This window comes from Tachyglossus aculeatus, chromosome X1, assembly GCF_015852505.1.
Source record: "Tachyglossus aculeatus isolate mTacAcu1 chromosome X1, mTacAcu1.pri, whole genome shotgun sequence".
Classification (NCBI taxonomy): domain Eukaryota; kingdom Metazoa; phylum Chordata; class Mammalia; order Monotremata; family Tachyglossidae; genus Tachyglossus; species Tachyglossus aculeatus.
In genome coordinates, this window is record NC_052101.1 from 109,707,110 (window position 1) to 109,734,966 (window position 27,857).

At 44.6% G+C, this 27,857-nt stretch overlaps 2 protein-coding genes and 1 pseudogene across 2 annotated transcripts in view; 1 reads left to right on the forward strand and 2 right to left on the reverse strand.

The window, feature by feature from the left end:
• The window catches only part of ECM2 (extracellular matrix protein 2), a 32,779-nt gene extending 5,698 nt beyond the window's left edge, over positions 1 to 27,081 (reverse strand). The window contains exons 1-6 of the mRNA XM_038740150.1: positions 27,001 to 27,081; positions 20,785 to 21,102; positions 10,685 to 10,867; positions 8,469 to 9,071; positions 7,608 to 7,723; positions 6,350 to 6,485 (exon numbers count right to left, since the gene is read on the reverse strand). Of these exons, the coding sequence (XP_038596078.1) occupies positions 6,350 to 6,485; positions 7,608 to 7,723; positions 8,469 to 9,071; positions 10,685 to 10,867; positions 20,785 to 21,079 (1,333 nt within the window). The 5' untranslated portion in view covers positions 21,080 to 21,102; positions 27,001 to 27,081. The remainder of the gene's footprint in view (positions 1 to 6,349; positions 6,486 to 7,607; positions 7,724 to 8,468; positions 9,072 to 10,684; positions 10,868 to 20,784; positions 21,103 to 27,000) is intronic.
• LOC119919600 (centromere protein P) overlaps positions 1 to 27,857 on the forward strand; it is a 280,519-nt gene that overhangs the window by 191,664 nt on the left and 60,998 nt on the right. The gene's annotated exons all lie outside the window — the stretch shown is intronic.
• Positions 23,298 to 23,380, reverse strand: LOC119920382 (annotated as a pseudogene).

Consider the following 27,857-nt stretch of genomic DNA (forward strand, 5'->3'; position numbering starts at 1 on the left):
AAACATTGAATAAGCTATAATCTTTTTATTTTACCAAAGTCTGTTCCAAATATCAGCTCAAAGTGTCTCATCTGGCATTTTCTTTCTGGGCTCACAGTCCCATGGGTGGTTGCATGGGCAGGTGAGAATGACTTTGGGCAAGTCACTTCTCTGTGCCTCAGTAACCTCACCTGTAAAATGGGGATTAAGACTGTGAGCCCCATGTGGGACAACCTGATTACCTTGTATCTTCCCCAGTGCTTAGAACAGTGCTTGGCACATAGTAAAGTGCTTAACAAATGCCATTATAAAGCAGCAGTGTGGCTTAGTGGAAAGAACACAGGCTTGGAAGTCAGAGGTCATGGGTTCTAATCCCAGCTCCACCATTTGTCAGCTGTGTGACTTTGGGAAAGTCACTTAACTTCCCTGTGCCTCAGTTACCTCATCTGTAAAATGGGATTGACTGTGAGTCCCACGTGGGACAACCTGATTACCTTGTATCTAACTCAGCACTTAGAACAGTGTTTGGCACATAATAAGTGCTTAACAAATACCATCATTATTATACGAGAAGCAGCGTGGCTAAGTGGAAAGAGCCCGGGCTTGGGAGTCAGAGGCCGTGGGTTCTAATCCTGGCTCTGCCACGTGTCAGCTGTGTGACTTTAGGCAAGTCACTTAACTTCTCTGTGCCTTAGTTACCTCCCCTGTAAAATGGGGGTTAAGACTGTGAGCCCCACATGGGACAACCTGATGACCTTGTATCTACCCCAGCGCTTAGAACAGTGCTTGCACATAGTAAGCGCTTAACAAATTCCATCATCATAATCATCATCATCATCATCCCGGCTCCGCCACTAGTCTGCCATGTGACCTTGGGCACATCACTTCAGTTCTCCATGCCTCAGTGACCTCATCTGGAGGCCTTCCCAGACTGAGCCCCCTCCTTCCTCTCCCCCTCCCCATCCCCCCTGCCTTACCTCCTTCCCCTCCCCACAGCACCTGTATATATGTTTGTACGTATTTATTACTCTATTTTATCTGTACATATTCTATTTATTTCATTTTGTTAATATGCTTTGTTTTGTTCTCTGTCTCCCCCTTCTAGACTGTGAGCCCACTGTTGGGTAGGGACCGTCTCTAGATGTTGCCAACTTGGACTTCCCAAGTGCTTAGTACAGTGCTCTGCACACAGTAAGCGCTCAATAAATACGATTGAATGAATCTATAAAATGGGGATTCAATCCTCCTTCCACCAACTCTGACTATGAGTCTTGTGTGGGACAGGGACTGACTGTGTCCAGCCTGATGATCTCGTATCTACCCCAGCGCTCAGAGCAGTACTCGACACGTAGTAAATGCTCCACAAATAAAACCAAAAACCAACATGGTTCCCCAGCTCCCATAGTGCCATCCACTAACGTTCTTCTCTTCCCCCGTCCCCTTCAGGACTGTTCCCACCTATCCAGCAGTAGTATTTATTAAGTGCTTACTTTGTGCAGAGCACTGTACTTTGGGCAGAGCACTTGGGAGAGTACAGTGCAACAGAGTTAATAGACACGTTCTCTGCCCACGAGCGTACGTCTAGAGGGCGAGCTTAGAGAAGCAGCATGGCCTAGTGGATAGAGCATGGGCCTGGGAATCAGAAGGTCATGGGTTCTAATCCCAGCTCCACCACTTGTCTGCTGCATGACCTTGGGCAAGTCACTTCACTTCTCTGGGCCTCAGTGACCTCATCTGGAAAATGGGGATTGAGACTGTAAGCCCCACGTGGGACAGGAACTGCCTCAGTGACCTCATCTGGAAAATGGGGATTGAGACTGTAAACCCCACGTGGGACAGGAACGGTGTCCAACCCGATTTGCTCGTATCCACCCCGGCGCGTAGTACAGTGCCTGGCACACAGTAAGCGCTTAACAAATACCACAGTTCTTATTCCATTGGCCCTGCTGGCATACCTACCACCTGCAGAAGTGATTCAAGTGGAGGAGAGTGCCCGGGTTAATGGCACTGATACCCCAACTACTGAGGCTGAGCAGCAATGGAAGCAGGGAACCATCATGTGCCCTGAAACTTACATTCTACTAAAAGTACGCAGCAATTAACCCAAAGTGCCGGGACTCCAACATTCTTAGCTGGCACAGATTTAACATTGAAAATGGTTACATAAACATAGGTCACATTCTCAGTGGAAAGAGCCCGGGCTTGGGAGTCAGAAGTCATGGGTTCTAATCCCGGCTCTGCCACTTGTCAGCTGTGTGACTTTGGGCAAGTCACTTCACTTCTCTGGGCCTCAGTTACCGCAACTATAAAATGGGGGTTATGACTGTGAGCTCCACGTGGGACAACCTGATTACCTTTTATCTCCCCCAGCGCTTAGAACAGTATCAATAGAGATCATTGAGTGTGCTTAGAACAGTGCTTGGCATATAGAAAGCGCTTAACAAATACCATCATTATTATTATTCCCCCTGAAATTTCCCTTTTAGTTATAGTCCTATACAGGAAGAACCTGATACTCTGCTAATGTAATAATAATAATGCTATTTGTTAAGCATGTGCTATGTGCCAAGCACTGTTCTAAGCACTGGGTAATGGTGGGTGGAGGAACTGAGTAGATGCAACTATTTGTTAGGAAGGTGCATGTTGCTACTCATTCTTTGGGTTGAAAACAAGGCTGGGACAGCAGCAGTCAAGTTCTACTTAAAATTTGTTTTTATTAAATGCTTTCAAATTACTGCAGCATCTACCAAGGGTAGATAATGTTGTGCCAAAAAAGACTATGCAATCAAAATCCATTATTTGGTTGATTTGCTCCAAACCAGACAATTCAGACCCCTCAAAAAAGTCCTTTGGGATGGTTTGGCTGTCTACATGGAACAAATTGCCTATGTTGTTTTCAGATCTCCAATTCCTGTGGTGTGTAGTCATGGTACTAAAGGTAAAAAACCAATTCTCAACCCCAAGGTGATTGCTATTTAGAGACAAGCCTGTTTTCACATGCTTTTCTTTTTCTGTCCAAGAGTGTAAATGCCTCATTTAAACATAAATTTGAGGGAGACTCTTGCTTCAGCACTTGCATCTTAAATATTCAGATGCATCTGGGAATGTTGGTTAAGTCTGAGTACCATAACTGTTTTCTTCCTGATTCATCCCAATTAATGAAGCTGTTTCATCTCCCACAGAGCCAAATAGTAATTTCGTCCCACAATATTGCCTTAGGTTTTCACTTAAACGAAAGAAGAGCCGTGGAACTTTTCAGATTTACCTGGAATGTTCTCAGTGTGCCAAAACAGATCAAAGTTGATGTGCAGCAGTCCCTCTTATGAATCCCGAAATACATCTGGAGGTTGAGTACTTCTATAACTATGTAATCCTCCAGTTTGGAAATTCTTATTGTTCTTTTTCTTTCCTTTATCTCAGCCAGGCGTCTCCGGCTCCTCTGACTCCCGTGAAATTTCTTGGATATGTAGGGAAATAGCTCAACTGTTTTTACTTTAAAACCTTGGTCTATCTGCATTCTGTCCCTCTTTCCCATTCCCTCGAATCAAAGTTATTTCTGTGGAATGATTTCCCCGCAGACGCGCCCTGCACTCCACTCAGTAGGTGGCAAAAGCCCTCACGGTTCCTTCAAGAAGAGTGAGTGCCACTCTCCACAGTGACGGGCGAGCCTGGGCTGGATACTGGGAGCACTTGAAGGGGCCAGATGCCCCTCTGATGACCCAGAAATAACAGACCGGTTACCCATGCTCTGCGGGTTGCACAGCATATGGTAGTGACATTGCACGTTCTGGAACCTTCCACGGAGAGCCACAACTTAGAGCGTGCCCCTGGGAGGAACCCAGCCCCTCCCAGGTCCCAGTAAACAAGCACCACTTCTGCGAACGTGGCACTGGGCAGCAAGAGCCCAGGTGGAGGGAGAGAGGCCATTTAGAGAGTGGCCTCCTGCTGAGGAGGTCACAAAAACTATTCTAATCCATAGCAGTAGGCTCCACTCCTTAACCCTAGCCAGCTGGCTTGCAAGGCATGCTGTTGGCCACTCAGGACCTGGGACAAAGAGTGTGAACGCCTAAGCGCAACCTCGGTTGTTGTATCGTACTTTTCCAAGCTCTTAGTAGAGCGCTTCGCACACAGTAAGTGCTCGATGAATATGATGGAATGAATGAATGAATGAATCATCACTACTGCAGAAATAAATCCATGGGGTAGCCCCGTCCTACTCTAAATAAAAGTTCTAGGCAGGAGGCTATCCGTTGTTTGATTGGGGAAGTGACAGTAGTTTTGTCAGGAATTGCCCTGTTTAGGAATGTGCTGCTCACTCCAAATGGGGAAAGGGCTAGAAAAGGTGTCCCGAAAAACGCTTGTCTTGGTCACTCAAAACAGAGGCGATGCCTGGGGGGCTTTAATTCTGCATTCCTATTAGCCAATAGAAAACTAAGAAATCATGCCATGGAACATCAAGATGCCGTGTGACTGTGAAGAAAACAGTTGTCCAGAAAGTAGGATGGTACGTGTTGCTTGTGATCAGGCCAGATGTGTAGTCAACATCACTGTACTGAGCAAAACAGGACTCAGTGATGAAGACATGTTCTGGATACGCCCTCTTTTTTTTTTGAGGCCCCCCCCGCCAACCTCGGCCGCTCCAGACCGATGTCTTTCAAGCATCAGATTTGCCATCAGCCAGTCTTTAGTCTCAAGACTTTCAACTCTGCCCAGAGGCATAAACAACCAACTCATGTGTTCCAACGTAATTCATATGACTAAGAGAAAGAAAAATTCTAGAAACATATGAACAGTTCACTGTAGTAGTACCATGAGCCTATGCTCATGAGACATTTTAATGGACAGTGATGTTGAAAGGATAATAATAATTGTGGTATTTGTTAAGCCCTTACTGCGTGCCAGGCACTGTACTGACTGCTGGGGTGGATACGAGCAAATTGGGTTGGATGCAGTCCCTGTCCCACGTGGGGCTCACAGTTTCAGTCCCCATTTTACAGATGAGGTAACTGAGGCACAGAAAAGTGATGTGACTTGCCCAAGGTCACATAGCAGACAAGTGACAGAGCCAGGATTAGAACCCATGACCTTCTGACTCCCTGAGGGAAAAAAAATCACCAGACACGTGGGATCGGAAAGCCAAATGTAAGTGATCATTGAGTGTGCCAAAGAGTTCATAATTAGCATCACCCTCTTTTGTCTCCCAAGTACGTGAAAAATATCAGGTGCAAGTAAGACAGGCTCTTCAAGGCTTTCTAGGTAAAGAACTGATATTAGCTTTACTGCGTTAATTTCCTTCCAAGGATGCTGCCATCTTTGAGGCTGTGATACAGGACCTCAAAGCTGGAGTTGGAACACGCTTCTGAATCAGAACTGGCTGTACAGATCAGCGATAGTCTTTTGAGACAGATTCAGGAGATAGGGCGTGCTCTGGGGGTACATACACAGGAAGATATGATGATTATGGATTTGCTTCAGTGACTCAGCACAGCAATAGGAACTGACATTAAACATAAAGGAAACTGAGATGATGTACTAGCCAGCAGCAAGTCAACCCTGGGCAGGACCAAAGGTTTTTTTGGTGACATGGCACTTAATGCTTTCACCAAATTCTGCTACCCCGGCAGAAAGGTGCTCAGTGCGTGGAAAGATAGGTTAAGTCAAAAAATGAATCCAGAAAGCCAACTTTTCTTTGGGAAAATCGATAGGAATTGGAAGCAATAGAGTATCAAGCTTCATACCAAGTTGAAGGTCCCAAAGCTGAATAGTGATCAACCTTCTATATGAGATCTGGATTTACCCAGTGTCACCTGCAGGCCATACTTAACATCAAACGGCCAGACGGGATCACAGTATCAATGAGATACTGGAATAAAATCTGCTCATAGCATTGAAAGAATGCTCAGTGGAACTCCACTGGGCGTGATATAAGAAGAGAATGGATGATGATACGGGAGGTCACGTAAACACTACCGGAAGGTCAACTGAAATGGGGCCCATGTCTGCGGAGAGGGAAGAAGAACTGTTTTACTGATGAAGTACGCTTGAATTGCGGTATAGCAGTGGACTGTTCGCAGACTACTGCGGCCAATGGATCAGCCTAGAGCCGGAAGCAGTTGGCCAGAGGGTCAGTTTCCTTGAGCAGAGGTTTGGGGGAGATCAGGAGGACTAAAAGACAGATTCAGAAACAGCAACAGCCATTACAGGCGGCCAACACGTCAGTGCAGCAAAAGATAGTTTTTACATGCACACGTGGAATGCCATGTTTGTCACAAATCGGTCTTTGGAGCCACACCCATAAACACGGAAAGGGTCTCACTGTCGGTACTATTCTCGTCGGCTAGGAAGGGCAGCAGTTATTTGCGGTGGATACCTGATAGACTATCTTCGTCAATAGCTTGGAGATTATTCTCATTGACTTTAAGTTCTTCTAATTCAGATGGTAAGTCTGGCGGGATCTGTAACAAATTATTTCCATCCAAATACAAGCGCTTTAACTTCTTCAGGAGCTTAAAGAGATTAAATATCAAATTACTCGCATTGTCAAATAGCATGCATCCACAACCATAGATTCCCTTTATAATAATAATAATGATGATGGCATTTATTAAGCGCTTACTATGGCAAAGCACTGTTCTAAGCACTGGGGAGGTTACAAGTTGATCAGGTTGCAGGGGGCTCACAGTCTTAATCCCCATTTTACAGATGAGGGAACTGAGGCCCAGAGAAGTTAAGCGACTTACCCAAAGTCACACAGCTGACAACTAGCGGAGACGGAATTTGAACCCATGACCTCTGACTCCAATGCTCTTTCCACTGAGCCACGTTGCTTCTCTTTATTACCAGCGGCCTAGGTGTTCAGTAGATGGAGGATGTTTTGGGGAGGGCGTTTTTCAGAAGACTCTGTCCTTTGGGCTATTACTCTCTTTGGGGTAGGCCAAACTCTCAATATGAAAAAGCACTGGCCATGACTGCACTCCGGAAATATAGCAAATGTTTTTTAGACCCAGCTTCTGCCATCAAGTCTGCCCCAGGAAACCTGGCATTATATCAGTTGATTGGCAGGGAAAAACCCAGGCTTTTCCACCTTCCAACCTACTGCTTTCCCCGGGCGGCTTCAGGTTAAACTCCAGAAGGCCTACGGACTAGCAACCCAGGACGGAGGGGCCGGGGATGTGTACGCTTCCAGACGTAAATTGTGCCTTGAACCAGACAGCACAGACATGGAACTATGCACCCCAGATTTGCTGCCTGGTTTCCACGCGCCCAAAGTAGCGTTTATCAGATGAGCCGTACTAAATCGCAGCCAAAAAACAATATTCCCGAGTCCCCGCTCACTTGAGTGCAAGCAAAGCTGGAATGTTTTTGCCATGAGCAGCAGGCAAAATCTGTCATTTTGTTGTTGTTGTTGTTGCTCCATACGGACACACACAGTTTGTCTCATGTAGACACAGCCAACGGGTCAAAAGGTCCTGAACAGGAGTCCTAATTCGATTACTCTCATAGTGAGATTGGACACCGGCATTGAGAAGCCCCTATTTTTCTGCATCTCCAACTGGTCCCAAACTAAGTCAAACGGGAAAATCGGCTAAAGCCATCGTCGAGCCCAAATAAGTAAAGTATTTTCCTACCTTGAATGCTTGCGGACCTATGCCAGAGGAGCTGATGTTGTTTTTGCTAAAATCAATTCTTTCCAAATTCAGGATTCCATTAAAGGCTTCATCTGGGATAGAAGTTATAGCATTTCCTGGAATGGATAGTTTAAAACAAACATTATTTTATCGTGAAAAAGTATTTATAGGCTGAGAACAATCTAGAGCATGAGAAATGATTCTTATCAAACTATGTAAATTTCATTTATGTGATTAACTACAGACTATTTTTGAATGTGGCTAGATGTGACTATATACTTTAAGCATATTTCATCCTGGCCCTTTCTTAATCTGTCACACGCTTACGTATGTTCAGCCCCTTCCCCATCTGCCTCCTGCGTCTCTTTGATGATTTTCCTTCTGCTTTTATCCCACTGAGCAAGAGCCGAAACAATGGCAGGGGTGGTAAACCTGCATTACTCATCTCCTCACACACGTCCCCAACCACTGACTCCCGTGAGTTCCTGCCAAACCAGCAGCGATGTTGGTGCCGTGACTCCACACCTCTGAGAACTGAGTGATGGTTGCCACAGAATCAGTACGACCCTGATTTGATCAATTTAGGGCATTATTAGTAGTAGTAATAGTAGTAGTAGTAGTAACAGTAGTTATTAAGCACTAACTGTGGGCAAGCACTGTACTAAGTGCTGGGAAAAGAATAAGCGGGTGGAAATCAGATGGGGTCCCTGGCCCTCAAGGGGCTCACAATCTACGTCTTTCTTGAACTAGAGATCATTTTGAGGGTATTTTTAATTAACCAAATTCATATTTAAATGTGTAGGGTGACTTTTTTTTACATTTAAAAGCGCCAAATAAAATGGAAGCAAAATTATCCCTTACCTACAAGTTCCAAATTGGTTAACTCCGGATCCGTGATTGGTGGTATTTGCGTAAGTTTGGCATTTATGCAGCTAACTGTGTTGTCAGAGATGGAACATGCACTTGGCAAAGGAGGGGCCTCTATGGGAGGAACAGGTATTGGGAAGCGAGAAGGCATTCTGAAAACATCTCCTCGTAAAACATCCTCTTCCTCCTCTTCTTCCTCCTCATCTTCCTCGTCTTCCTCGCCTTCCTCATCCCCTTCATTTAGTAACCTTTCTTCATTTAGATTTTTCTCATTTTCCTCTTCTTGTTTCCTTCTCTTTAGCTCTTCCTCTTCGATTCTGCGTTCTTCTTCTTCGTATAACTTTCGTTTTTCTTCCGCCTTTGCTTCTGCATCTTCAAGTTGAACACCTTTTAGCCTTTCCTCTTCAGTATTCTTTTTTTGCTCCTCTTTCCTTTTGTGAATTTCCTCTTCCTTAAATCTGAGTTCCTCTCTCCCAAGGGACTGACCCTCTCCCCCTTGGTTAGGTGATGGTTGCAGAGGAAGCGGATCACTGGGATCATTTGGGTCAGGAGAATCGCCAGAAAATTCAGGTTTGTCATCTAGCAGAGAATGGGAATCTGATTGGCAGTGAAGGATGAAGAGTTTGTGGGAAAGGGGGTAATAGCCATGATAAGGAAAGAAAAGAGAATGGAAATATTGTTAATGATTATTATTTGCCCCAAGCGTAACAAAATGTTTTACGATCAGATGAATTACATCTGTGGAGTGGAGATGGCCTGGCTTAGTGGAAAGAACATGGCCTAGAAGTCTGGAGGCCCAAGCTCTAAACCTCGCTCTGCCACTGATAAACTACGTGACCTTGGGCACTTAACCTCTCTGGGAAACCCAAAGTAAGGAAGGCCGAGGAAGTGTTTTAAGAACGCGGTAACACAGAGTCTCAGACAATGCCGCCTTCCTGCTGAAAACTGGGAGTCAGTTCATTCATTCATTCAATTGTATTTCTTGAGTGCTTACTGTGTGCAGAGCACTGTACTAAGCGCTCAGGAGAGATCTCCATGGCACACTGCCATCAAGAAGCGAGTGGCTCTCTTTGAGTAGAAGTTTCATAAGGAAAGAGAGACAAGGAGACAGAAGAAAAAACTGCACCAGGCACTCCAAACAATCTTTTTGTTCGCCCAGTGTGTCCCAGACTGTGAATCCCACATTGGCTGTTTCAATTACACACACACTTGTAGGGGAACATCACCTTTAGTGGTGTCATCTTTGAATGGAAAAGACAACTATACGTGTGTAATTTTACTAAGCCCCACACTCATCGGTCCTGACATTTTTTAACTGGAATTTTGGATTAAATGACACCTCTTATTCTCCCAGCATTCTGGATAATAAAGCTTTTACTGTTTAAAAAAGCAATCTGCAGGACCTAGCAACCTATTGTATAATTTAATATGAAAAAATAGAGAAACCATTCGCAAGAAACCAAGTAGTAACAGGCCGCCTGCTATTCATTTCCCCTACATTCTTCTCAATTTGGATATTTTTATTTATCAGAAATCATCGATAGGTTTTAATCCCATTATTTATAGTTAAATCCATTTAGCTAGTTGAGTAACCATGTTTACTGCGTAGATCCCATTCTTAATTTGCAGACGGGGGTTGGCAAGAGCTGCCATCCTGTTCCTGTTTCTAGCGTATTAATGGTTTCAATATACTTATACTCTCCTGAGAATTTCAGGTCCTGCCATACGATGGCCAAGGCCTGGGTGGAGCCCTACAACTGATCCCAACTCTTAGTGGCTAATCTGCCCCCCACAAGGCTGCTGTTTCCTCTGGGATGAGCTTACTAGGCTCTTTGCATTTAATTTCCTCCACATATAGGCCTTTATAACTAAGCCACACCGCCAACAGGGTGCATTATCGGAACGCCAAAGGGAGAACGGAACTCACCGTTTTACCTATTATTTACCTTGGGAAATATGAGTGTATGCAATTCAGTGTCTGATTCAAATTCACACAGTATAGCTGGAAATGAATGCCAAGAGGCTATACTCTTAGCCGTCCGTCATCGTTGCAATGATGACAGATCGTCATATTTTGAAGCATAAAATGTCTCAGATTGAAACGAAACAGGTTAAAAAGAAAACATGAATGTAAATGATGCATGAAGGGGTTTTTTTTTGGTTTTTGCTTTTGTTTTTGTTTTAAATAACAAAAGTTGGTATACCAATATCAGAACAGACTGGGCAACATTCTCCATCAGGTATCATTGTTCTGGGGCATGTCTGAGGATGGCATATGGTTTCATCACAGACCACGTTTCCATTCGAGCAGAGACAAATAAGGCATGGCTTGGGAGACCATACAGCCTTGTTGTACATAATCATCCCATTAACTGAACAGTGCCCCTTCTTTCCTAGGAAAAAAAAGAGAGCAAACACAGAACATACATGAAACCCTTAGTTCCACAACCTGTCCTCTGGATGACTCTTGCAACCTTGCTAAAAGGGAGAGTTGTGGGGGTAAAGAGAGCTCAACCCATCCAATCTGAGCAGCCCCCACCCCCTCATCACTTCACTCTCATCCAACCTGTCCCCCCACCTCGCAACATCCCCTTCTTCACTGCCCACCAACAAGACATGGAATCCCCGCTCCGTTGTGGGTAACTCGCCTTAAACTTTGACCTCTTCCTAATCCATCCGCTCGCCGTCACCAAAACCTGGCCTACTCCAGGTGAGTCTCCCCTGATTGTCTTTCCCAAGGCGAAAGGGGGAAAAGGAAGATGTTAGCCTGCTCCTTACCCCCCTGTGCCATTTTTGCACCATCCCACCCCCTAATTAATGAGTCAGTGGTATTCGTTGAGCTCTTACTGTTTGCAGAGCACCATACTAAGAGCTTGGGAGAGTACAGTGCAACAGAGTTAGTAGACATAATATCAGCCCTTAAGGAGTTTACGATGTAGTAGGGGAGATGTTAAAATTAATGGCCAGTAGGAGTAGATATGTGGATAAGCGTTGTGGGAGTGGGATTAGTATCAAAGTGGGTAGGGACCCAAGCAGATAGGTGATGTAGAAGGGAGGGAGAATAGGCTGGGGAGATGAGAGGTGAGTCAGGGAAGGCTGTTTGGAGGAGCTATGATTTTAGTAGGGCTTTGAAGATGGGGAAAGCGTTGTTGGTCTCTCAGATCGGAAAAGGGAAGGAGTTCCAGGGCCGAGGGAGGATACGAGCAAGAGTTCGGTGGCCAGAGACACGAGATCAAGTTACGATAAGTACGCTGGCATTAGAAGAGCCAAGTGTGCGGCTTGGGTTAGAGTGGGAGAAGAGTGAGGTTAAGAGGTAGGAGGGGGACAGCCAATTGAGTATGTTAAAACCGAGAGCGAGGAGTTTCTTTTTGACTTGGAGATGGATGGGCAACAACTAGAGGATTTGGAGAAGTCGGGTAGATGTGCACAGAGCGATTTTTGAGAAAAATGATCTGAGCAGCAGAATGAAGACTGGGCTGGAGTCAGAGGCAGATGCACTAAACGAGGCAGGCTATGATAGGTGCTTGGACCAGCAGTGTATAGCAATATGGATGGAGAGGATGGGGCAGATTCAAGAGATGTGGAGAAGATAAAACTGCTGCTTCTCTGTGCTCTTGTGTTTCTCTGTACTATATGCCTGATATGTAGTAAGCACTTAACAAATGCCATAATTATTAGTATCGATCTTGCACTATCAACCCCCAGTCCTAGATCACCTTCACTCCTTTGCTCATGCCATGGAGCACTTTTGGTCAAAATCTAGGCACCAGGACGACTTTGGCCTCTTTAAATTTATCCTGACTTGCTGTAACTCTGTCCTCTCTTCCACACAGCAGGATTAGTTCTCCTCCCTCATCAACTCCTGTGGGATCACTTTATGGCCCTATTGTACTTTCCCAAGCACTTATTCATTCATTCATTCAATCGTATTTATTGAGCGCTTACTGTGTGCAGAGCACTGTACTAAGTGCTTGGGAAGTACAAGTTGGCAACATATAGAGACAGTCCCTACCCAACAATAGGCTCACAGTCTAGAAGCAATATAGTGCTCTGCACACCATGAGCATTTAATACAATTGAATGAATGAATACGATTGAATGAATTTGTGCAGTACCCAAAGATAGGGCAAGGCAGTCAGCTGTAACAGTTGAGTTGTGGGCAAAGCACAAGTTGGTGTTTGTGAAGTAGCTCGAGCAAATTGATTGGATGGGAACACCTGGAATTCCAGGAACTTTTAGGGTTTATTTTTAAGGTGTGTCTCATATACCCATCCCCAACAGAGCCCTATGTGCATGTGAAGTCTTAATAAATATCATTGGGTGGTGGTGGTAAGTATTGCCTCGGCAGGGTTTTACAAAGTGAATGAGTCTTTGGGTTTTCAAAGCCTATTCAAAGGTAATCCTTGGCGATTTAGGATTTTCCCCTTCCATATCAACCTCATCACTGTTCCATTTTACTGTCACTTATTCTCCCAAATGCAGTGGCCAAAAAGCTTGCTTTAGAAATTTGGAGGCTGACTCACTCATTCATTCATATTTATTGAGCGCTTACTGTGTGCAGAGCACTGCACTAAGCACTTGGAAAGTACAATTCAGTAATAAAGAGAGACAATCCTTGCCCGGGCCAAAGTGGATTGACCCCATGCACGGCCATGCCTTGCTTCAGCTGCCTCAACCCCTGCTTGCTTGCTTTTGAAGTAAATTTGCGGGCAGCCAGAGGAGCTGCTGCTAACTTGAGGGTAGAATCTAGGATCTGGGTAGAAATAGAATTTTCTCCCCTTTACACTCAGGAGAATATTACAAATTATTCATTTCTATTAATGTCTGTCTCCTCCACCAGACTGTAAGCTCACTGTGGGCAGGGGACGTGCCTGCCAACTCTGTTGTACTGTACTCTCCCAAACACTTACTACAGTGCTCTGCACATAGTAAGTGCTCAATAAATACCATCGATGAGGAGGAGGAGGAGCAGCGTGGCTCAGTGGCAAGAGCATGGGCTTTGGAGTCAGAGGTCATGGGTTCAAATCCCAGCTCCGCCAACTGTCAGCTGTGTGACTTTGGGCAAGTCACTTAACTTCTCTGTGCCTCAGTTACCTCATCTGTAAAATGGGGATTAAAACTGTGAGCCCCCCCATGGGACAACCTGATCACCTTGTAACCTCCCCAGTGCTTAGAACAGTGCTGCACATAGTAAGCACTTAACAAATACCATCATTATTATTATTATTTCGAGGAGGAGAATGTTTTTAATGCCGCCTTAGACATACAGGAGAGAATATAGTTATTAGCTCTGAGTGCCTGTTTTTATCAACCAATCAATGGGATTTATTGAGCGCTTATGGTATGCTGAGCATTGTACTAAGTGCTTGGGAGAGACATGTTCCCTGCCCACAGGGAGCTTACAATCTATTATTCACTCTTAAGTAACAAAAGGAAAATGTCTCCAAGGGATTTAGTAGCATAGACAGGCTCACAGAGTATAATTTCTCTATGTGGATTTTTCTCACCCTGCTCTTCTAGCTAGTAAATTTACAGCCTGAGCTATCTATTCTCCTGATGGATCCACTGTATTTCCATTGAAATTAGGGAAAGTATGTCTTTGGAAGTGGAATTACGATTTGCTTAGTTGCTTAAAGAAGGGTGGCAGGAATTGTTGTGGCCACAGAAAATTAGAGAGCAGGTTTTCCAAGAATACTTTTCTTTCATATTTTAAAGCATAATTAATAGTTTATAATGTAATTGCCACTTTCTTCCAAACCCAACTTTCCCAAAATTTGGACGTTGAGAATCAGAGTGGGGAAAAAAGTGTAATGTGGTTGAAGTCCTTGGCAGAAGTGTATATTACTTAGGAACCTCTGGAAATTCAGTACTGTGTTTCAAATAAAATGAGTTCAGTAGTCATAGCTCCATTTTTGGTTTTGGAAAAATAAATGTCAAAGAATGCAACAGGAGGAAAAAAGAATCAAAAAGTTTATGATAGAGCTAGTTGACATAACATGCTATTTGGGTGGATATTGTAGGTCCCCTGGTTAATATCAAAGAATGCTTTTAAATCAAGGGGCTGAAACAAGCAGTGCGTAGTATGCTATTATAATGTCAGTGAAAACAGCAAGATTGTCAGCATTTCCATTTGATACCCCTATTTTCAGACCCTAATTGAGATAGTATTTTTCTTCAAATATGAATTACATAATGCACTTGGGATAAAAAATAGTGTGACACACTGTGTGATGGACTTTTCCTAACAAGCTTTTAGGAAATTCAATCTTCCATTTACCTTGGGAAAAATAATACCTATTATGAGCATGACGTCAAGTAACTTGGGAAATCAGTCAATCAACAGTATTTATTGAGCGCTTACTGTGTGCAGAGCACCATACCAAGCACTTGGGAAGAGTACAATACGGTGGGCACGTTCCCTGTCCATGGGAAGGTTACAGTTTAGAGGGGAGACAGGCATTAGTATGGAAATGTACATAAATGCTGTGGGGCTGAGGGTGGGGTGAATATCAAATGCATAAAGGGTACAGCTCAAAGTGCATAAGTGACACAGAAGGGAGAGGGAGTAGGGGAAATGAGGGCTTAGAGAAGGCTTCTTGGAGGAGATGTGATTTTAGTAAGGCTTTGGAAGTGGGGAGAGTGGTGGTCTGTCAGATATGAAGGGGGAGGGAGCCCCAGGCCAGAGAGGGAACGTGGGCAAGAGGTCAGTGATGAGAAAAATGAGATCGAGGTACAGTCAGTAGGTTGAAGTTAGAGGAGCAAAATGTGCAGGCTGGATTTTAGTAGGAAATCAGCAAGGTAAAGTAGGAAGCGGGGAGCTGATTGAGTGCTTTAAAGCTGATGGTAAAGAGTTTCTGTTTGATCTGAACATGGATGGGCAACCCCTGGGGTTTCTTAAAGACAGGGGAGATGTGAACTGAGCTTTTTTTTTTTTTTTAGAAAAATGATCTAGGTTGCAAAGTGAAAAAAGGACTGGAGCGGGGAAGGGCAGGGAGGTCAGTGAGAAGGCTGATGCAGTAGTCAAGATGGGATATAAGTGCTTGGATCAGGGTGGTAGCAGTTTGGATAGAGAGAAAGGCCGGATTTTAGCAATACTCTGAAGGTAGAACCAACAACATTCTTCGGTGACAGATTGAACGTGTGGGTTGAACAAGAGAGATGAACTGAGGATAATGTCCTGGTTATAATAATAATGATGGCATTTATCAAGTGCTTACTATGTGCAAAGCACTGTTCTAAGCGCTGGGGAGGTTACAAGGTGATCAGGTTGTCTCACGTGGGGCTCACAGTCTTAATCCCATCTTACAGATGAGGTAACTGAGGCACAGAGAAGTTAAGTGACTTGCCCAAAGTCACACAGCTGACAATTGGCAGAGCCAGGATTCGAACCCATGACCTCTGACTCCAAAGTCCGTGCTCTTTCCACGGAGCCACGCTGCTTCTCTTGAGCTTATGAGCTTGGGAGGCAGGATAGTGGCGGTGTCTACAGAGATGGGAAAGGCAGGGTCTGGGTGGAAAGACGAGGAGTTCTGTTTGGGGCATGTTGAGTTTGAAATGCTGGCAGGACATCCAAGTAAAGATGTCCTGCAGGCAGGAGGAAATGTGAGACTGTTGAGAAAGAGAGAGGTAAGGGCTGAGAGGTAGATTTGAGAATCATCCACGTAGAGATGGTTCTTGAAGCTGTGGGAGAGAATGAGCCTTGAGAGACTCCCACATTTGGAGGGTGGGAGGCAGAGGAGGAGCCCATGAAAGAGATTGCAATGGAGCAGCCAGAGAGATAGGAGGAGAACCAGGAGAGGATTCGGTCAGGGAAGCCAAGGTTAGCTAGGGATTCAAGGAGGGGGTGGTCCACAGTGTCAAAGGCAACTAAGAGTCGAGGAGGATTAGGATGGAGTAGTGACCGCATGATTTGGCAAGAAGGAGGTCACTGGTGACCATAGAGAGGGCAGTTTCTGTGAAGTGAAGGGGGCAGAGGCCAGATTGGAGGGGATCGAGGAGAGAACTGGAGGAGAGGAAGTGGAGGCAGTGGGTATAGACAGCTTGTCCAAGAAGTTTGGAGGGCAATGGTAGAAGGGAGCTGGGGTGATAACTGGAGGGAGCTGTGGGGTCAAGGGAGGGGTTTTTTTTAGGACGGGGGAAGACATGAGCTGGTTTGAAACCAGTGGGGAAGGAGCCGGTGGAAAGCAAATGGTTGAAGAGGGCGGTCAGGGGAGGAAGAAGAGTTTTCGTAAGATATGAAGGGATGGGGTCAGAAGAGCAGGTGGAGGGGGTAGATTTTGAGAGGAGGCGAGGGCTGTCCTTGAGATACTGCTGGGAAAGATGAGGCGGAAGGAAGCAGGGAGATCATGCCCGATAGTTTCAAATTGATTGCTAAAATATGTGACCATGTCATTAAGGGCAAGAGATGGTGTTTAACTTGAATCTATCCCAGCACTCTTAGAACAGTGCTTATCACATAGTAAATACTTAACAAGTACCATAAGAAGAAGAAGAAATGGGAGGGGCAGGGGGAAAGGGATTTTGAGGGGGGAGTTAAAAGTCTAAAAGTCTCTGACTAAGCCCTCATTGCCCCTACTCCCGCTCCCTTCTGCATTGGAAGAATCCCAATCCTTCCTAATCCTTCCTTTAGGAAGTAGAGTGGCCTAGTGGATCCAGGTTCTAATCCCAGCCCTGCCACTTAACTGCTGTGTGACCTTGGACAAGTCACTTAACTTCTCTCTGCCTCAGTAACCTCATCTGTAAAATGGGGATTAAAATTGTGAGCCCCATGTGGAGCACTGACTGTGTCCAAGCTGATTATCCCGTATCTACCCCAGCGCTTAGTACGGTGCCTGACACATAGTAAGTGCTTTACAAATACCACTAACATAAAAATAATGACAAAAAAACGCTTTAAGCAGTCGATGTTGGCCCCACACCACTTAAGTACATATCTGTATTTTAATGTCTGTCTCCCCCCATCTAGATACAAGCTCCTTTTTTTTAAGGTATTTGTTATGCACTTCCCGGATGCTAAGCACTGTTCTAAGCTCTGGGTAGGTACAAGTTAACCTCTTAGGGGCAAGGAACGTGTCTACCAACTTTGTAGTGTTTTCTCCTAAGCGTTTAGTACAGTGTCCTGTACTCAGCAAATGCTCAATAAATACCACTGATTGACTGAGAGAACAGCTGGTATGGGCAATGGGCATGGGAGTCGATAAGGATTGAGAGATAACTTCTAAAGCTATCTAAATTCAGTCTTTGGCCTTGGATCCAGTAGTGATTCAATAATACGACACTATCTTTGGGCTAGCAAAATCACCTCAACATTTTGCAGTGAAAAAAAATATCATCCTATCATTCCTTCATATTTATTGAGCGCTTACTGTGTGCAGAGCACTGTACTAAGCGCTTGGGAAGTACAAGTCGGCAACATATAGAGACGGTCCCTACCCAACAATGGACTCACAGTCTAGAAGAGTTTATGTTAAGATTTGGGAATTCTACAATATATCCTAGTGCAGACATGGCTTGCTTAAAATTGCCTTCTAAGAATAATATGTTGCTTTTGACTCATACCAGTTTCATCTGCATTTGGTAAGAATTTTGGACCCAGATGAAGGATATGATGGAGTTCTAAATTTACTGCCCTTAGGGTCTCACGTATGATCTCCCAGTAGTTTGGTCCCAGAACAACCTGAGGAACCCGGCAAAGGAACTCAATCATTTTCCACCATCCTTTGTATCGCCATATTGTTCTGCAACCGAGAGCTGGTTTGGGTCTCTTTTTGACAATACAGAATAAGGCCTCATTTCACAATTGCAGTTTGTCACAGAGGCCAGCGCCCTAAGCCACCCAACTGTCTATGCCATTACTAGAAGCTGGGAGAGACTTCCTTCCTTCATTCATTCAATCGTATTTATTGAGCGCTTACTATGTGCAGAGCACTGTACTAAGCACTTCGGAAGTACAAGTTGGCAACATCTAGAGACGGTCCCTACCCAACAGCGGGCTCACTTCCTTCTTCCCACTCCCTTTCACATGCAGGCATACAGAGGCGTCACAGAGCCCGTAACCTCGTAATGGGCTGGGAATGTGTCTGCAAATTCTGTTGTACTGTGCTCTCCCAAGCCCTTAGTACAGTGCTCTACACACAGTGAGCACTCAGTAAATACCACTGACTGAGAGCAAATGGTTTCTCTCCGATTCCAGATCGGTATGACCGTGGCTGAGCAGAGGATACGGTGGTTGTCTTCTCCCAAAATCTCCAGGGAAATCGATCCATTGTACTTGCTGTGCGCCTGATTTGTGCAGAGCACTGAACTATGCACTTGGGAGAGTACGATCCTATAGAGTTGGAGAGATGATCCCTGCCGTCAAGGAGCTTACAGTCTAGTTGGGTGAAATGTAGTACTTTTCCCTATTGTAAGTCCCTGCTGCCTCTCCATGATGGTTCCTGCTGCTTCTAATTCCTGCCTTTCTTCTTTTCTGGTTTCTCTTCTTAGATATTTCCCCCCATCACTAGTTCCTCTACTGATTAACTTCTTCCTCTTGTGCCTTTCTCTTTTCTTTCCTCTTCCCCCATTGTAGGGGGTAACGGAGAGAAAGACGACAGTTATCCATTCTCTCTCTCTGTCTCCCGTCGTGGATGTAGGCTGCAGAATATACTGAATCGAACTCCTGACTCTGTAAGAAACGTTGGATCAGCACAATTCTGTGTCTGGGAAGCATCTTTGCCGTCTAAGCAGCGTGGCCTAGTGGAAATAGCACAGGCCTGGGAGTTAGAGAACCTGGGTTCTAGTCCCGGCTCAGCCGCTTGTCTGCTGTGTGACCTTGGGTAAGTCACTTCAGTAGCGCTTAGAACAGTGCCTGGCCCATAGTAAACGCTTAACAAATACCATTATTATTATTCTCTGACCCTCAGTTCCCTCATCTGTAAAATGAGGATCAAGACTGGAGCCCTATGTGGGACTGGGACTGTGTCCCACAAGATTATCTTGTATCTACCCCAGCGCTTAGTACAGTGCCTGGCACATAGTAAGCGGTTGACAAATACCACATTTATTATTATTATTAGAATTGCCATACATACCAAGAATCTCAGATAAGTGATAAACCTTAGAAAGCAGTCAAAGCCGTCTCTGCCCCTCAGTCACCAATAGAGGGGACTTAGAGACAGGAGAGGAGACAAGTGAGAGGGACACAGATGGGGAACAGATGATTTTCCATTTGAGAGCATCAGATTTTAATAGAGTCATCTTAAATCCGTGGTCGTCTTACTTTCTAAGCAGTGTAGTACAGTCAGTGGTTCTTTAACATGGAGTAGCATTTCTGAAGAACCTCACGTTTAGGAAAACCCACATTTTATAGTACTTGCCCCATGTCTGATGCCGGGAGGGTAATAATCACGGTACTCGTTAAGCACTTACTATGTGTCAGGCACTGCTCTAAATGCTAGGGTAGCTACAAGGTAACCATGTTGGACACAGTCCTTGTCCTACATGGGACTCACAGCCTTCATCCCCACTTTACAAATGAGGTAACAGGCACAGAGAAGTTAAGTGACTTGCCCAAGTTCACACAGCAGACAAGCGGCAGAGCTGGGACTAGAACCCAGGTCCAAGCTCTTTCCATTAGGCCACACCGCTTCCCTGCTCTGGGTGGCCACCCCTGTTTATTCGGAAATGCATCATGTTCTTTACAGACAGATGCATCCTGATGGAAGAATCTTCCCCAATTCTGCCATCCGGTTCTATCCAAAAAACATAGTGAAAACACGTGTTCCGGAAGAACTGACTATATTCCGCTCTTCCTACCTTCCAAGCTTTATTAAAAGCACATCTCCAAGGGGCCTTCCCCAATTAAGCTCTCATTTCCTCTTCTCCCACTCTCTTCCGCAACGCCCTGGCATTTGGATTTGCACTCTTTCTTCACCCCTGCCTCAGCGTCACAGCACCTTTATGTTAACGTCTATCTCCCCCTCCAGACTGTAAGCTCCTTTTGGGCAGGCAACATGTCTACCAACTCTGCTGTACTGTACTCTCCCAAGCACTTAATACAGTGCACCACACACAGTAAGTGTTCAATAAACTTGATGGATAGATTTCAGATCAGAATGCATTCATGCCAAAATGTCTGTTTTATAAATGCCTAGAGTAAAAGGGTGAACAGTTCTTAAAAGTCCTAAACACAGTGTAAAAGATTTTTTTCAAATTAATTTGACTTTAATGATTACCAAAGATCACATAAGCTACTTGGGATACTTGGTCATGGTAATAGCCCCCAAAACAATTTTAATATTTGATGTAAAATACATTGCATTTTTCTTACCTGGTAAAACATTATAACTCGATTCTCCGCCCCGGAGATCTACAAGAGAATCATAGATTTCCACAATACTATCATCCACATTCACAAGGGGAAGTCTCGGTGCTTCAGTAGTTCTAGTTGTGTGCTCAATCCTAGATTGCCTATTTGACCTGTGATTTGATGAAGAACCTTTCCTAAATCTTCTAATATGCAGCCTTCTCCTTTGCCTTGCAGACATTTCATTTCTTTCATTTTGAGCTAAGTCAAAACACAAACTAGTAAGCAGCAAGAAATAGAGCAAACCCACAGCCTGCATGGTCTGTTTTCACCAGTTGATTTCTAGAATAGAAAAGAAACAAAATTTGAAGTAAATAGGTTGAGCTTAGCAGGATAGTATCCTTTTATATAAACAGAAACTATAGTTATCAGCCCCCAAGTGTACTTCTGAAAAATCACTAAAATACCTTTTCATTCATTCATTCAGTCGCATTTATTGAGCGCTTACTGTGTGCAAAGCACTGCAGTAAGTGCTTGGAAAATACAATTTAGCAACAAATCAGTCCATACTTTAGTTAGTCAAATACTAAAATGCACTTGTCCATAGACCTACTTCCATGCTCGACGTTCTGTAAGTGGGAAACAAATCAGTCATTCAATCAGTGGTGTTTGCCTTGTCTTATGCCATCGAGTCGTCTCCGACTCATAGCGACACCACGGACACATCTCTCCCAGAACGCCCCGCTCTCCATCTGCAATCGTTCTGGTAGCGTATCCAGAGAGTTTTCCTGGTAAAAATATGGAAGCGGTTTACCATTGCCTCCTTCCACGCGGTAAACTTTAGTCTCCACCCTCGCCTCTCTCCCGTGCTGCTGCTGCCCAGCACAGGTGAGTTTTATTGAGTGCTTGCTGGGTGGACTCAACCAGGTGGGAGTGAGATGTTCACATGTGAGCCCGTTGATGGGTAGGGACCGCCTCTATATGTTGCCGACTTGTACTTTCCAACTGCTTAGTACAGTGTTCTGCACACAATAAGCGCTCAATAAATACGATTGACTGAATGAATGAATTATCCCAGAGCCCCAGGGCCTGGTGGGGAAGGGACACTGCAGCAGCAATAGTACCTTCCCCTTGGGGTCTCTTTCCTCTTCCCTGTCTCTCCTTTCTCCCAGTCCTATCCCTCTTTCCTTCCCACTCCTCTCTAGGCCCCTTCCCTCTCCTCCCCATTTCCCTCCTCTCTATCTTCTCCCACCTCTCTTCCCTCCCAGCACACTCCCCCCCCCCCCGTTTTTCCTCTCCATTCTTTCAACACTCCACCCCCAACACCCCACTCATAGTTCATCCCCATGTTCAAAACTAAAAATAAGTAGCCCTCCACTTGCTCTCCCGTATAAAATCATTTGAACCCATTCTTTTCTCCCTCCTGGCTGCCATCTTCAATGAATCACTTTCTAGTGGCTCCTTCCCGTCATCTCCCTTATCATAAAAAAACCTTCTTTGGACATCACTGCTGTCGTCTCATCTCCCTCCTTTCGGCATTTCTTCTGCCTCCCGCCCGCTAACGGTAGGCATCCATCAAGGCTCTATTCAGGTTCCCTTCTCTTTTCAATTTACACTCATTCCCTTGGAGTGCTCACCTTTGGATGACGCCCCAATCCATCTCGCCAGCCATGACCTCTCTCCTTGGCAGTTTTGCATTTCTCTACGTGGACATTCCTCTGGCCCCGCAAATTCAATCTGTCCAAAACTGAACTCCCAGCTTCCTGCCCAAAACCTCGCTTCCACTTCACTTTCCCTTCACAGTTAACAAATCCACCATCTTCCCTGTCTCTCAGGCCTGGAGCCTTGGTATTATCCTTTACTTTCAACACCACCCTGCCCCCCAATTCAGTCTTGCCAAATCCTGACATTTCTTCCTCCACCAAATTTCCAAGATCTGCTCCTTCCTCCCACCCAAACAAACACCACGCTGTTCCAGGCTCTTGTACTATCCCAGCTTCACAACTGCATTACCCCCCCCAACAACAACAACCATCCCCACCCCTTTTTTGGTGCTTGGCACCAAGTAAGTGAGAGAGCTCGGGCCTGAGAGTCAGAAAGACCTGGGTTTTTATCCCGGCTCTGCCAACTGCCTGCTGTGTGACCTTGGGCAAGTCACTTAACTTCTCTGTGCCTCATTTTCCTCAACTGTAAAATGGGGAGTCAATACCCATCCTCCTACTTCATCATCAATCGTATTTATTGAGCGCTTACTGTGTGCAGAGCACTGTACTAAGCGCTTGGGAAGTACAAGTTGGCAACATAAAGAGACAGTCCCTACCCAACAGTGGGCTCACAGTCTAAAAGGGGGAGACAGAGAACAAAACCAAACATACTAACAAAATAAAATAAACAGAATAGATATGTACAAGTAAAATAAATAAATAAATAGAGTAATAAATATGTACAGACATATATACAGGTGCTGTGGGGAAGGGAAGGAGGTAAGATGGGGGGATGGAGAGGGGGACGAGGGGGAGAGGAAGGAAGGGGCTCAGTCTGGGAAGGTCAGTCTCTTTACACTTTCGATCTCACTTCTCTAGTCACATACTATAGAAATGATCCCTGAAAGTATAGTCTTACTTTCTCCTTACTTACTTACTTACTCCTACTTAAGACCATGAGCCCCACACAGGACAAGGACTGTGTCTGACCTAATTAACTTGTACATACCCCCGGGTTTAGAATGGTGTTGGACACACAGTAAGCGCTTAATAAGTAGCATTAAAAAAAAAACACAAAAAGAAGACCACAATTATTATTATAGAGGCACCAAGAGGAGCAGTGAAGTTTGCCTGCTGACCTCTTTGATACGTCACCAACTCCCTCCCCCCCCTCCACACACACACACACACACACACACACACACACACACTCAAAAGCGGAAATGTTGGGAAAAGGTACTAGGGGGTCCCTTGGGGTGCCCCTGTTCCAGAGCTGGCACGTCCTCTCTCTTGAATCCTAGAGCCTTCTGAGTCTTCACCGTATCAGTTGAATTGCTGAATTGTAAGCTCTTACTACAGTGCTTTGCACACAGTAAATGCTCAATAAATACAATTGAATGAATGAATCCGTACAACATGGCGTAGTGGCTACAGCACGTGCCTGGGAGTAAGAAGGCCATGGGTTCTAGTCCCAGCTCCTCCACTTATCTGCTGTGTGACCTTGGGCAAGTCACTTCACTTCTCTGGGCCTCAGTGACCTCGTCTGTAAAATGGGTATTGAGACCGTGAGCCCCACGTGGGACAAGGGACTATGTCCAACCCAATTTGCTTGTATTCGCTCCAGTGCTTAGTACAGTGCCTGGCACATAGTAAGCACTTAACAAATACCATAGTTGTTATAAGTGCTCCCAGAACTAGCGTCCACCTTGCAACCTTACAAAAGCATTTGCCTTCAATAATCCTGGGCTCTGGAATATTTAGATTTTAAATGTCCAAAGAAGTCATTTAGTGAAATTTCTAGGTAGCCCCTGGGAAGGGCTGAGGAGTCGACTTCCCTCATTTTCAGGGCTGAAAACAGTGACTAGAATGTTTTCATAGAACCTGATGCTGCTTCTCTTGTAGTTGGGCTCACCTGATTTGCAAACCATCTGGACCAAGTGGGTGAATAGCTGTTACACGACTAGAGTAAATGGCACTTGGAGAGAGAAGTCCCCGCTAAGGCCCTGGGTAAAGCTATCCTAATATCCCTCCAGTTTGTCACATAATAATAACAGTGGTATTTGTTAAGCGCTTACTATGTGCCAAGCACTGTTCTATTTTAGACCTTATCTTGCTGGTGACAATGGAGCAAAGGAGAATGGCTGACAGGGAGCAGACTCCACTTCCAGCCTCCAGTCAGTCAATCCATCCATCGGTGGTATTTCTTGAGCGCTCACTGTCTGCAGAGCTCTGTGCTAAGCACTTGGAAGGGTACAGTAGAGTAGATCCGAAGTTACGATCTCTGCCCGCAAAGAGCTCACGGTCCAGTGGGGGAGACGGGTATTGAAAGAAATTGTAGCTAGGGGAAGCAGTAGATCGTAAGGGGATGGACATCAGTTCTGCACCCTTTGGCCCCAGAGCTGTTAACGCTAGTCAATGGAGAGAGAACAGGTGACTTAGGATATCTGTTGTTTTCTCTATAGTCCAACACTCTTTTACCAGCAGTAAGTTGTCAAGTAAATCCATCTTTTTCTGGCTCTGAATTCAAAAGCTTCAACCAAGCCATCGGTCGCATTGATCGAGCCACCTCCTATGTGCCAATTATATGTTGCCAATTTGTACTTCCCAAGTGCTTAGTACAGTGCTCTGCACATAGTAAGCGCTCAATAAATACGATTGATGATGATGATGATGTGCGTAACACTGAACTAAGTGCTGTTTTCGGGGGGATGGTATTTAAGCACTTAATGTGTGCCAGGCACAGTACTAAGCTCTGGGACAGATACAAGGTTAATCAGGTTGGACACAGTCCGTGTCCCATGTGGGGCTCACAGTCTTCATCCCCATTTTATAGATGAGGTAACTGAGGCCCAGAGAAGTGAAGCGACTTGCCCAAGGTCACGTGGCAGACAAGTGGCGGAGCTGGGATTAGAGCCCTGGTCCTTCGGGCTCCCAGGCCTGTGCTTAATCCGCTAGGCCACATCGCTTCTCGTGCTTGGCAGAGTTCATCTCCTAACTCTACTCCAGGCTCATCTCCACCTGCCAGGCAAGACAGATTACAGCTACTGGGTAGGGACCGTCTCTATATGTTGCCGATTTGTACTTCCCAAGCGCTTAGTATAGTGGTCTGCACACAGTAAGCGCTCAATAAATACGATTGAATGAATGAATGAATCTACTGTGCTAGGTACAGCTGTCCGTCCAACCCCAAAAGCTGGAGGGAAGGAGAAAGCTTAACCCCACCACGACTGCCCATTGGGGCACAAGTCCTCGTAGACCCGTAGAGCTGGCCCTCCTTAATCCTTCCCCCACACCATGGGATTTCAGTTCAGGACTCAAGTCCTACCAGTTTCTTCCCCTTCCATCACCCCTAAATTGGGCATTAGCATGGTTCCGACCAGGAAGGAAGATGGAGGGAGCTGGAGGAGTGCAGGAGGAAAGCGGAGGCCAAGGAATGGCACTCTCTGGGGTAGAGTAAGAGGACATAGACAGAAAGGACTCAAGGAGAAAAGGGGTGGATGGGAATTTGATAGAGAAAGATTAAAGAAAATGGTGGGAATCTGGGAGAAAGAGACGAGGTACTAGGGGGAGAGAAGGGACAAATAGGAAAATGGAAAGGGGCAAAGGGAAGAGGTGGTCGGGATGGTCAAGTTAGGCAAGGAGATAGAGGGAAAGAAAAAAAATCCCCACGATTGTTTCGTGAGTCTCAGACAATATGGCTTCATCACTAACGGAACAGTTATTTCCATACATCTGTTTTGTATTTGACTATGAAATGTTCTCCATGTACTAATCTACTGCTGCATGGGCCTTCATTTTTTCACTTGTTAGGGATAGTTCCTAACTTCATTACAAACTTGCTATTGACTTTTTTAAAGAAAACTTTATTAAGAAAAACGCCATTTCTTTACCAAATGGCTTTTGTATTCGGGCTCTAGAGTACATAAAATGGTTTGTTCGGCTGCTTTTAGAATGGTATTTTTCATAATTACTTGAAAGTGCAATTGTCTTCATTCCAACATTGTTATGCCTCTCTAAACTGAGATGATCCCTTCCTTTTTTGCCTTTTAGTTTAGATTTTCATCAATTATTCTTTCATTTAGTGATCGAAAATGGTTCATTTGTCACAGATATCTCTGTGATCAAAAACTCTGCGAAGCATGTTGTCACCCTTTAATTTTCTTTTGAGTTAATCCTTATAATCTGAGTTAATCTTTGAATTGAAAAGAAAACTACGCAAGGTCTGAAATCATCTCTGAAATATTAATAGATTTCAATGGAGGCTAGCTAGAGAGAAATTAATCCATCTGGGACATACAAAAATAGCTGTATTTCTAGCTAAATAAGGTTTTAAGTACTTCGGAGTTACTCATCCTGCATAAACAAAATTTGAAAATGCAAACTTTTAGATTTGAAAAACGCTATTATGTCTAGCAAACAACTAATCTTTTAAGTGTTAAGCATATCTGCAAAGTACTAAACACCCACCACATCATTAAAATGTCATTCAAGCCATTCCACATGCTTTAGCAGAAACTTAAAATGAAAACGTGTTTACCTGGAAAACTAACCTAACAGTTGACTCTGCTTGGTGTCATTTAGTCTCCAGCTGAAAATGGAGCAAAATCAGACAGCTCTCTTTGAAACAAAGAGAGCAACAGAAGGAAATGTTGAAACGTGCTAAATGACTGCTTAGTGAAGTCTGAAAATAGCTCCGTCCCCTGGGGGAAAAAAATGCTATTCTGTTCTTTGTGCAGCGAATCAGCCAATAAAGTTACTAAGGAAAGTTTAAAAAAAAAAAAACCTCAGAGGAAAAATGAAAAGCAGCATAGTCTGATTTGGTCCTTAGGATGTCAAGGCTCAGCTGGAAACTCGCTTTAAGTTGAGCATTTAAGTAGAACAAGTACTACACTCTTTTCAAGGGACCCTCTGCAGCTATCTTACTTTTGATTCTAACATACATGTTTTGGAAACATTTACCCGGTATAATGATTTCCCTGGCAATATATTAGAGCAGAGGTACCATGCGTTCAATTTAAATGCATAGATTGAGAATAAATTTAACATGCCAGTCTGAAAATTTTGAATGGAAAGAATTTAATTTCCCTCCAGGCACTGTTTCCAAAACTCCATGGGATGTTTGGGGATTTTTAATTTGAAATTATCCAAGGTAAAACTTGTGATATTTTTCTTTCTTTGTTCTTTCATAAGAGCTAGTTTAACCACAATTGCACATGGAAAGTGCTGTGACTAAATCATTTTCCCACAGTCTCTTTAATTGTGTACAGTTAATTATATCCTGAAATGCAATGATCCAAAGCTATAGTGTTGGTAACCCCGATTTGTAAACGGGGGAAAGAACATTGTGCATAACCACAAGGAGACTTGGTGCTCAGCTAGAATTTCTATGGAAAA